Source organism: Schistocerca piceifrons, chromosome 2 (assembly GCF_021461385.2).
Source record: "Schistocerca piceifrons isolate TAMUIC-IGC-003096 chromosome 2, iqSchPice1.1, whole genome shotgun sequence".
NCBI classification, from domain to species: Eukaryota; Metazoa; Arthropoda; class Insecta; order Orthoptera; family Acrididae; genus Schistocerca; species Schistocerca piceifrons.
In genome coordinates this window covers 490644277-490656882 of record NC_060139.1, presented here as the reverse complement: position 1 = coordinate 490656882, position 12606 = coordinate 490644277, and the positions used below count along the sequence as shown (strand labels likewise).

Here is a 12606-nt window from a genome sequence, read left to right as displayed (position 1 = left end):
AGACTTGTCTTATAGTGTTATGTCCAATGATCAAAGAACCAATAAAAAATAAAATAAAATAGGAACAGCTCACTATGGTATGCGTGAAAGTGTATTTCGATCCGTTTTTCTGACATATTTATGCGGATGGACGAAATGCGAAATTTGTACCGTAAATATAAATTTTCGGTTAAGAGAAGCAGGAAATCGTTAACTGAAATAGATTTGATTCTACGGAGCGCAAAGTCAATTAGATCGACTTTCTTCCGTACGCAATTCAAAACGAGCGCGCAAAGTCGATCTCTCAAACGCAACTATCCTTGCACTCGAATGCGTATCGATACCAAGCCCGCTGCTAAATGGGGATTTTGGGAGAATTCTGGCTTCATAGTGTCGTGTGCTAATACTTCTAAAATCCTTGATTCACAGCAGAATTAAACTAAATTGTATCAATGGTTTCTGGAAATGGTGTGTAAGGAAGACGTTGTGTCATGGTTTAAAGAATTACGTGGTCACAAACGTATTGATGTGATGTGCAGTTTGCTGAATATGTGCCTTCCATTCGAACTGAGGTATCTTGGCACATGTCTGGAGGAACTTGGAAAGAGAGATTTCCATGATTTAAGGGAAACAGAAACACGAGCGAATAACGTCGCCGAGCTTGCGGACTTGCAGTGTATTAGTGATAAACGGACACAAAGGAAATTAACGTTGTACCTATCTCTTTTACAGTCCTCAAATCATGCATGTTCTAATGGCCTGTACAAAATTTTAGCGAGCTTAGATTTTAGTGATCTTAATTTAAATACGGAAAGTGCTGATGAAAATCCTTTTGATGAACTTTTACTACTGTATACGTTAGCGGCTAATCACCCTGCATTCACCTACGAACAAAAATCAGTGCTTGTTAATATTTTATTGAAGCTTCAAGACGAAGAAGACAAAATTTTCGCTGCCAAACAGCCAGTGGGAATTGGCCTGCTTTACGTGAAGCCTCCAATCCAGGTTAGAAACAGCGAAATGTATACTAAAGCGGTAAACTCGATTTATGTGTATCGAAATTCCGTGATGTTTATGTTTTAAGAGGTTAGGAGTGTAACATTTCAATAGGATAGCGTGCAGATTTGAGATGAATACACAATGTTGACACAGTATTTTGTCACTGTTTAGGCCTGCGTCCCTTGCCCGGCAACAGAAGATCGGCAAGATGTAATTAGCCACTGCTCAGGGATGGCAATACCCCCCACTCACCCAACAGGTGAGCTAGTTCTGTTTTTATTTTATTTTAACCACCAATAATTATACTAATGCGAGTGTACAATATTTACTAGAGTACACAAGCATTTTCGAAAACCCGTATTGCCTTAAGTTCCATCGTTAAAAATGAAATCAGCAACTATAGTTTATTTTGTCGTGAAAGAATTTTAGAAAATGTGTTACAGTCCCAAAATGTCCTCGCTCTTTGAGAGTCAGTGTGTTAATGCAGTAGTTATTGATATACACTGATTAAATTGCAGTGTTGCCTGTGTGTATAGTAAACAATACATTGACACTGACATTTCAGCCCTCACCACCCTTTCAAAAACATTTTTGTGTATTTGTATGTGTACTGCTAAACTCATAACATGTATTAAAAATCTAAAATACAGAAAGTGTCAGTTACTCATATTAGTTGACACTGTGGAATGAGTTGTTTACTATTACGCAAACAAATTCAGAATGTTCACATAACGGGTATTTTCCTTCATCCAAGACAGCTGTTTTACTTAAGCATTTTGCATATAAAGTGTAAAAAGAAATTGTGAACCTATCTAATATGTCTGTTGTATATAGTTCAGTGTAAATTAACATCATACTTAGTTCAAGTTCTCCTATCCCATAACAACTGAAGAAAAAACGTTTTGTATAATTATAATATTCACAATTTTTTTCTGATCAAGAAACATTGTTCAGCTCACTAAATCTGACCAGATATGATTTTATATAATTCCAACTATAAGCTTCTTAAGTCCAAAGTAAGATTTTTATTTAGTAGGCCTACTTACAGAGCAAGATCTAAGCCCAAGTGAGACTAAAGGCCAAACTGTAAGTTTTGGAGAAAGTTTTATTAATTATTGGTGAAGAAAACCACACATTAACATTTTGGAAGTGAGAATTTCCTGGTGAAATGGTACTTTCATGACACAAATAAGCTATCGTATTATAAACTGGATGGGTGAATCTCTTGTTGATGCAAACTATCATATATTTTGGATATTACCCCATATTAAAATTTGCACCATTCACCTGGCATTGACAAGTAATGTTCAGCTACTTATGTTTCAAATTTAAACATGTGTCCATGGATTCGTTCTTATTGTTCCCCAGTTATTGCTTCTGTGCTCTACCGTGGTGTTATTGTACTGACTGTCAGTGTGTGCCATCGAGTTGTCCTGTTTAATGATTGTGACTGTTTGTAAAATGTGTTAGAGGGTTTTTTTTAGTATTTAAAAAGTGAAGTAAAATAAGAAGGTACCAAATATTATATGTTGAAGAGCCAGACAGTGAAAGGATAAATGATGACATATCATTTGTTTTTATGGTTTGTTGACATAGGTAGTAAACACCCATCTCTGCCATCGGAAAACAGTAGAACATTTTCCTGTAGAATTACTCATAATAGAGATAGCCTAAATATGATTATCAGCCTGTGTTTTAATTATTTGTTGTGTAAGATCAACACTGAAACATGATTGTGAAACATATAACTGTAAAAACAGATATCATATCATATGAAAGAATGGTATTTATTTCTTATAGCATTGATTGTGGTATGAATTTAAATACATTTTGTTGATTCTCAACAGCTTTGCTTTTTGGTTTTACTTAATTTGTTTGATTTATGGTGCTAAGGCCCTGTTGGTATTTATTTGCTCATTTTACTTGATGTCTAGTGGTATGTTCCAAAAGTTCAAATATGAACATATTTTGTTTTATTTTGACTTTTAATTCCCTTTGCCAGTTTGATGTCTTTTTTTATTATGACTGCTGCTAAACTTTGTCTTCATAGTGTTTCACATTTCAGTACTTTTTTCTGCATATGTAATTTTTTACTGTAGCTCATGTATAGATGTTATTGAAATTAGTAAAATATTAAATTTTTTGTCCGTTTGTGGACAATTTACATTGAATGTGAAAGTAGAAGGTGTTTTTTTTCTTCGTAATAAAAACTTGTGCATTTTACATAGGTTACAGAGTATATCAAGTAAATAAGCTGTAGGACATTATCATATTTGCATCAGGTGTTGACGTTATTGAGAATTATGACCATAAGCTTACTAATCATGATTATTGTTTACTGATTGTTTGTGTGATCTTACCAAGTCCTGCTGCTTGATTATATCACCAACCACCCCAATTTGTGTCCATAAATATGAAAAATTTCCAGTTCCATTTTCATGGGGTTTGCCGAGATAGCTGCCATGACCTGTACAAAAAGTTAGCACATGTTGTACCACTACCACTGTTCAGTTGAAACAAGGAGTGTTGAAGTACAAATTGATGTGTGTAACAGATTTCAGCCATATCGGTATTGTATACTAAAATTGATATATGTTCTCTGTAAATTAAAATTGCCATAGGTAGCCTACCTGAAACTGACCACTTTCAAACAAGTTGCTCATAACATATATGTCATTGTCAAGATTGTGCTCAGTTCTTTAAGATGTAATCTGGTTGATTGTGTTTTATCAGTGTACAGTATTAACCATCTGGTGAAAGATTGGTGAGAACAATTAAGCTTATACTTCATGCCACCACCATTAGTCTTCAATGTTGCTATTGTATGAGTACAGCCAAGGGTCTGCCCTGGAGGTGCAGTTTGTGTCAGTTTCAAGCTGAGTAATTTTTGAGATTTCACAGCAAATCTGTCTGCTTACACATGATAGTACTCAGTACCTATTACATGTTGTGATGCTCTTCAGGCTAATACTAAATTACTGCATCTGTCTCTTTGGCAAGGCAGGATGCAAGTTCCTTTTGTGATAATTCCTCTCCCTCCCTCCCCCCCCCCCCTCACCCCCATCCTTGCTTTGTGGCTTGTATCCTTTGAGTCAAGTAGAAATTGTAAAAGACTGCATTCCTGCATTCAGCTGGCTGTAAATTCACTGTGGCAAGTGCCAGGGATGCTAGACTTGTCTAAACTGCTGTTACCTGACCTGCTACTAGTAATCTGTTAAGATTATTAATGTGCACTAGTTTAGAATTCCGTGTATGAGGGCCCTCTTTATCAGGAAATGTGAAGCTGTATGCAATATAATCGCATATATGTTGGTTAACACATTAACCTGAAATAGACCTATGGGCATTGCTATTTAATAAACAATAAGATTTTCTATGTTTGTACTTTCACACTCGTAAAGGATGTATGACAGATCAATTGGATTCATTATTATTTGCCTTCCCCTCTTAATTCTATTCATGAGTGGTTGGAAGATCCAGGAAACTACTGTTCCATGTGGTGATAGCTTCCATATTGTCCTCTGAAGAAAGCCAAGCAAGCAGTAAGGGATTTTGGACACTACACTTTCCCGATCATATTTGTTGAATTGTCATCAGTCAAACTGTGGCACTTTGGTAAAATATTGTGTAATGTTCCAGCATTGTGTCCCTCGTATGTTAACTGCAGTGTTATTTGTATTCTTTAAAAACTATTTTCATGTAAAAATATGCTTGTTAGCTTTAATCAGTTTTGTTAATCCATTCCAGCCACTTATTTAAAGCCATACACATGTGACATTCATCCTTCATGTATGTCATTGTTTCCTGCCTTCGTTTTTTTCCAGCTCTTTACGTTACACTTACTTGCAGTTATGCCCACAATGTCTCTATATAAAAGAATTTCTATTGTAGAACATCACAGATAGTGTATGTTACTGGAAGTTATTTTCTCTCTGTGCCCATTTTTTAACTATTATGCACATACAAGCAACAGTGAAGTTTAACTCGAAGCTACTTATTCCCTTCATTTTTCTCTACCAGGTTAGGTTGTTACCACATACTGCCTGCTGCAACGAAAACAGTTAATTACAGCTTTCAGTAGGATCCTTGAATTAAAATGTGGACTTTTACATGTGCGCACACTTAACACTAGGGCATTTTATGATATTTTTCCATCCAGAAGTCTATTCTATTGAAAAGAATAAAGATCAGACAAGAAATCATAAAAATATAATGTAAATCAGTCACAGTAAAGTCTGTTTCATGGCACTATGTTAAGTTATGCACAAAACACCCCATTTGAAGTGCTTGGCTTTAATAATAGTAATAAAAAAAATTTACTTTTTGTGGTAGGCCTACTGATTTTAGCTTGGTGTAACATTCATACTCGGAGAAGCAAGTTTAGAGTTATGTTTATAAAGGTATTTTTTGTGTAATTATACATACAAAATCATTTTGTGTCACTAATTTTAATACTGGGCTTTTTGGGAGCATGTGAACATACGGGAACAATTGAGACTATAGGATGGCCATAAAGTATATTTAGACTTGGAATTATATGCTATCTGCCTGGCTTGCAAGTTGACCACATCGCTGATGTTTGTCTTTGGATTGACTGATGATCAGAACAGAGGGCATCTGAAACATTTCCCAAGTGAAGAGCTTCTTTCTCCCAATTGATTAAAGTCTAATTACTTTGTGGTTCCTTACCGAACCAGTCACGAAACCTGTCCTGCCATCTGTATCATATTTTCGTTGTCGTACTTCCTTTCTTGGACCCACACACTTATCACTAAGTGCTGCTTCAAAGTAAAGTCATTGTGGTATCTGCCTTTGTTCTTCACCAAACACAGAAAGGCAAACAATGAATTAGTCATTGTGCAGACTTTATACTCCTCCCTGAGCAGTTACATAGCAGTCATTGTGCAATTCATGCGAAGAGGACTGTTGCAATATCAGTGGTTTGGATGAATGGTTCAAATCATAAATATTGTATCGTCTTACACTGTCACACATATTTAATTACAGTGTAAAGTGACACTCTGGCCATACTGTACACCTGCAATGGTTTGGGGTTGTCTAAGGTGATTGTTGTTGTTCGCAGTTCTTTCACCTGTGGCAGTGATTTGGATATGTAAGTTTCATCATAGCTCTGAGTCCACATTAAATTGTTTCCCTCAATATCTGGCTAGGTACATTAATTCGAGAAAGGCAAGGGCGTACCACCCCCAGTTGGACCACGCCTGGTAATGCACTGGCCTATTCAAACCAACTTTCAGGTGGAGAAAGAAATGATTATTGTTATCTGTACTGCTCTTTTGCATTAACGTAGGTTTGCTAACTGTAAATTCATATCTGTTTGAAACTTACTTACAAGTTCCTAGAACTGTCTTCTTTTTTCGAAGCCCTGTATCCTTTAAAATGACTCCTTGCTGTTACTAATATTTTCTGCTGACGAAATTTGCCATTTCGTATGTTGTACTTATGGCATTGTCCACACTTCAGATCATAGCATATGGATTTACTAATTAGTATTTTCATGTGTAACCACAAGTAAGAGCCAGCCAGAGTGGCCGAGCGGTTCTAGGCGCTTCAGTCTGGAACCGCGTGACCAATACGGTCGCAGGTGCGAATCCTGCCTCAGGCATGGATGTGTGTGATGTCCTTAGGTTATTTAGGTTTAAGTAGTTCTAAGTTCTAGGGGACTGATGACCTCAGAAGTTGAGTCCCATAGTGCTCAGAGCCATTTGAGCCACAAGTAAGAGTTCATTTCTACTTCCATTTTTGTATTCAATGAGCTGCAATCTCTACATTAAATCCCTGGATCATGTATGTGGGAGAACCTTTTGCCTGGCCGTGTCTAACCATGTCAAGGGAAAGCTTAAGAATATTTTACTAATTGCAAGATAGTGGTGCACAGCATGTGGACCACCATTATATGTTAACAAATATGACAGTTGTTGAACGACTTATTTCAGCCTCTCAACTGTTCTTAGATCAACCTACATATCAACAAAAGAAGAATGTCATCACACGTGCATAGGACACAGTAATATCACGATAGCCTCAGAATGTATGTAACACATTATATCCTGTGCTTGTACTGAAGTGCCTGTATATGAGCCATTACCATGCAGGTCATATCAGTTCCATGAAAAACTTAAGTAAAAAAATACTAATTATCAAAACTAATTGTTCAATAAATATTGTATTCTTTATTAGGTTATGGCAGTCCAACGTGAAAAAGCAAGAAAAAAGGGTGTGCACCTTATACACAGAGGTGACAAAAGTCATGGGATAGCAATGTACACAAATACAAATGGCCCTAGTATCTTATACACAATGTATAAAATGACAGTGCATTTGCAGAGGTGCCATTGGTACTTAGGTGGTTCATGTGGAAAGGTTTCCAATGTGATTTTGACCGCATGACGGAAATTAACAGATTTTGAACATGCAACGGTAGGTGGAGCTAAATGCATGGGACATTCCATTTTGGAAATCATGAGGGAATTAAATATTTGAAGGCTCACAGTGTGAAGAGTGTGTAGAGAATACCAAATTTACGACATTATCTCTCACCATGGACAGTGCAGGGGCCAACAGCCTTCATTTAATGGCCAAGAGTAGTGGCTTTCGTGTAGTGCTGTCAGTGTAACAGCCAGGCAACACTGCATGAAATAACTGCAGAAATAAATGTGAGACCAACAAACATATCCATTAGGACAGTGCGGCAAAATTTTTCATTAGTGGTGTATGGCAGTAGACGACCAGTGTCTGTGCTTTTCTAACATCGTGACATTGCGTGCAGCACCTCTCCTGGGTTCATGACCATATTGGTTGGAGCCTAGGTGACTGAAAAAGCATGGTCTGGTCAGATGAGTCCCAATTTATAAGAGCTGATGGTAGGCTTCAGGTGTGGCACAGATCCCACAAAACCATGGAGCTGAGTTGTCAACAAGGCACTGTTCAAGCTGGTAGTGGCTGCATAATGATGTGGGCTGTGTTTACTTGGAATGGACTGGGTCCTTTACTGAAAATGGTTATGTTCGGCTACTTGGAGACCATTTGCAGCCATTCACATACTTCTAGTTCCCAGACAACGATGGAATCTTTATTTGTGATGATGCGCCATGACACCAGACCACAATTGTTCACGACTGGTTTGGAGAACATCTGGCCAATTTGAGTGAATGATTTGGCCACTCAGATTGCCTGACATGAATTGCGTTGAACATTTATGGGATATACTTGAGAGGTCAGTTCATGCACAAAATCCTGCACTGGCAGCATTTTCACAATTAGACGGCTATAGAGGCGGTATGGCTGAGTATTTCCACAGGGGCTTCCAACGACAAGTTGAGTCCATGCCACATAAAGTTGCTGCGCTACCCCAGGCAAAAGGAAGTCCAACGTGATATTAGGAGGTGTCCCATTACTTTTATCTTCTAAGTTAGCCATTAACAAGTCCTATTTTAGAGGAAGCCATATTTTGCTAGGCCTGTATTGAAATGTACGCTCTTAAATTTTTAGAGTAATTCTCAGAGATTGGAGAGACCTTTGTCAAAATAGACAAATTTGACAAAATATTGTTAGTTACAAATTGCATGTAACTAATTTATAATAATAAACCTCTCAGGAGCAGGAGCAGGAGGAACAAGACTTCTGGTCAGGTGACTACAGGGTTATAAACACAAAATCAAATAGGGGTAATGCAGGAGTAGGTTTAATAATGAATAGGAAAATAGGAATGCGGGTAAGCTACTACAAACAGCATAGTGAACGCATTATTGTGGCCAAGATAGATACGAAGCCCACGCCTACTACAGTAGTACAAGTTTATATGCCAACTAGCTCTGCAGATGACGAAGAAATTGAAGAAATGTATGATGAAATAAAAGAAATTATTCAGATTGTGAAGGGAGACGAAAATTTAATAGTCATGGGTGACTGGAATTCGAGTGTAGGAAAAGGGAGAGAAGGAAACATAGTAGGTGAATATGGATTGGGGGACAGAAATGAAAGAGGAAGCCGCCTGGTCGAATTTTGCACAGAGCACAACATAATCATAACTAACACTTGGTTTAAGAATCATGAAAGAAGGTTGTATACATGGAAGAACCCTGGAGATACTAAAAGGTTTCAGATAGATTATATAATGGTAAGACAGAGATTTAGGAACCAGGTTTTAAATTGTAAGACATTTCCAGGGGCAGATGTGGACTCTGACCACAATCTATTGGTTATGACCTGTAGATTAAAACTGAAGAAACTGCAAAAAGGTGGGAATTTAAGGAGATGGGACCTGGATAAACTAAAAGAACCAGAGGTTGTACAGAGATTCAGGGAGAGCATAAGGGAGCAATTGACAGGAATGGGGGAAATAAATACAGTAGAAGAAGAATGGGTAGCTTTGAGGGATGAAGTAGTGAAGGCAGCAGAGGATCAAGTAGGTAAAAAGACGAGGGCTAGTAGAAATCCTTGGGTAACAGAAGAAATATTGAATTTAATTGATGAAAGGAGAAAATATAAAAATGCAGTAAGTGAAACAGGCAAAAAGGAGTACAAACGTCTCAAAAATGAGATCGACAGGAAGTGCAAAATGGCTAAACAAGGATGGCTAGAGGACAAATGTAAGGATGTAGAGGCCTATCTCACTAGGGGTAAGATAGATACCGCCTACAGGAAAATTAAAGAGACCTTTGGAGATAAGAGAACAACTTGTATGAATATCAAGAGCTCAGATGGAAACCCAGTTCTAAGCAAAGAAGGGAAAGCAGAAAGGTGGAAGGAGTATATAGAGGGTCTATACAAGGGCGATGTACTTGAGGACAATATTATGGAAATGGAAGAGGATGTAGATGAAGATGAAATGGGAGATATGATACTGCGTGAAGAGTTTGACAGAGCACTGAAAGACCTGAGTCGAAACAAGGCCCCCGGAGTAGACAATATTCCATTGGAACTACTGACGGCCGTGGGAGAGCCAGTCCTGACAAAACTCTACCATCTGGTGAGCAAGATGTATGAAACAGGCGAAATACCCTCAGACTTCAAGAAGAATATTATAATTCCAATCCCAAAGAAAGCAGGTGTTGAAAGATGTGAAAATTACCGAACTATCAGCTTAATAAGTCACAGCTGCAAAATACTAACACGAATTCTTTACAGACGAATGGAAAAACTAGTAGAAGCCAACCTCGGGGAAGATCAGTTTGGATTCCGTAGAAACACTGGAACACGTGAGGCAATACTGACCTTACGACTTATCTTAGAAGAAAGATTAAGGAAAGGCAAACCTACGTTTCTAGCATTTGTAGACTTAGAGAAAGCTTTTGACAATGTTGACTGGAATACTCTCTTTCACATTTTAAAGGTGGCAGGGGTGAAATACAGGGAGCGAAAGGCTATTTACAATTTGTACAGAAACCAGATGGCAGTTATAAGGGTCGAGGGACATGAAAGGGAAGCAGTGGTTGGGAAGGGAGTAAGACAGGGTTGTAGCCTCTCCCCGATGTTGTTCAATCTGTATATTGAGCAAGCAGTAAAGGAAACAAAGGAAAAATTCGGAGTAGGTATTAAAATTCATGGAGAAGAAATAAAAACTTTGAGGTTCGCCGATGACATTGTAATTCTATCAGAGACAGCAAAGGACTTGCAAGAGCAGTTGAATGGAATGGACAGTGTCTTGAAAGGAGGATATAAGATGAACATCAACAAAAGCAAAACAAGGATAATGGAATGTAGTCTAATTAAGTCGGGTGATGCTGAGGGAATTAGATTAGGAAATGAGGCACTTAAAGTAGTAAAGGAGTTTTGCTATTTGGGGAGCAAAATAACTGATGATGGTCGAAGTAGAGAGGATATAAAATGTAGGCTGGCAATGGCAAGGAAAGCGTTTCTGAAGAAGAGAAATTTGTTAACATCCAGTATTGATTTAAGTGTCAGGAAGTCATTTCTGAAAGTATTCGTATGGAGTGTAGCCATGTATGGAAGTGAAACATGGGCGATAAATAGTTTGGACAAGAAGAGAATAGAAGCTTTCGAAATGTGGTGCTACAGAAGAATGCTGAAGATTAGATGGGTAGATCACATAACTAATGAGGAAGTATTGAATAGGATTGGGGAGAAGAGAAGTTTGTGGCACAACTTGACCAGAAGAAGGGATCGGTTGGTAGGACATGTTCTGAGGCATCAAGGAATCACCAATTTAGTATTGGAGGGCAGCGTGGAGGGTAAAAATCGTAGAGGGAGACCAAGAGATGAATACACTAAGCAGATTCAGAAGGATGTAGGTTGCAGTAGGTACTGGGAGATGAAAAAGCTTGCACAGGATAGAGTAGCATGGAGAGCTGCATCAAACCAGTCTCAGGACTGAAGACCACAACAACAACAAACCTCTCAGTGGCCCACAACTACTTTCTTGTATCATCTCACTCTTTAGTTGATGAATGAACAGACTCCTGATGAATTCTGTAGCTGTTCACCTTAAAATATGTGATTTCATGGATAGTCCATTGTTAATTGATGACTGTGAAATTGTTCAGTTCTGTCATGCAAAGTAGTGTCAACTTTTGCCCATCCATTTTGGACAGTGTCTTTGGTTTCATGATGTTCTCTTGAATTTAACTGTGGTTGCCTATACTTATTTGCTCTCCCTCCTTCCTCATCGTTCCAATCTTTTCCTACCCCCTTCCCCTCACTTGTTCATTGTGTGTCCTGTTTGACCTCCTTAGAAATGAATATAACTGCTTCACTTGTAATTTCCTGTTGTTTTCTATTCAGTGTTTCCATTTGTCATTTTACTTCCTGTCAGTCCAATTGGTCAACTGATGGTATTTACCCACATTTCCTCTTTGCATGTCATCACATTGGCCATACTGAGGCACTTTTAAAACACCACTTAAAACTTAAATGTTTTCATCTTCAGATGACCTGTGAAATTACATATTATTTGTGATTTCTGTACTTTGGTTATCATTCATTTTGCTCAGATGTGAAGTGATTTGTTCTTGGGACACTGTACTTAAACGCTCATTAATTCGAGTAGTCCTTCCTCAAGGCAGTAAAATAATGCATATGTTACATCTCGTGCATAAATGGTATTTCACTTTAACATAAAGTTAAAACTCGTGTTTCCTAATCAGTGTCATTGCAGGACATTATTTGCATCTATTTATAAAAACAAGGCCCCAGTAGTAGAAGACATTCCAGCAAGACCACTAGTAGCCTTGAGAGAGCCGACCTTGACAAAACTCTTCCATCTGATGTGCAAGATGTATGAGATGGTGGAAATACACTCAGGCTTCAAGGAGAATGATTCCAATTCCAAGGAAAGCAGGTGCTGACAGGTGTGTGTGTTATCAAACTATCAGTTTAATAAGTCATGGTTGCCAAATACAAACTCGAATTCTTTACAGAAGAATGGAAGACCTGGTAGGAGCCAACCTTGGGAAGGTCAGTTTGGATTCTGGAGAAATGTATGAAAATGCGAAGCACTACTGAACCTTTCTTAGGAGATTTTGACAGTGTTGACTGGAATACTCTCTTTGAAATTCTGAAGGTAGCAGGGGTAAAATACAGGGACTGAAAGGCTATTTACAATTTGTACAGAAATCAGATGGGAGTTAAGAGTCAAGCGAGATGAAA

General features: G+C 38.0%; 1 protein-coding gene across 2 annotated transcripts in view; it reads left to right on the top strand.

Annotated features, from left to right (window-relative positions):
* Nucleotides 1–339: 339 nt before the first annotated feature.
* The window catches only part of LOC124776408 (nascent polypeptide-associated complex subunit alpha, muscle-specific form), a 69496-nt gene continuing 57229 nt past the window's right edge, over nucleotides 340–12606 (top strand). For both annotated transcript variants that reach the window (XM_047251391.1, XM_047251392.1), the window contains exons 1-2: nucleotides 340–984; nucleotides 1150–1237. In XM_047251391.1, the coding sequence (XP_047107347.1) occupies nucleotides 445–984; nucleotides 1150–1237 (628 nt within the window). In that variant the 5' untranslated portion in view covers nucleotides 340–444. The remainder of the gene's footprint in view (nucleotides 985–1149; nucleotides 1238–12606) is intronic.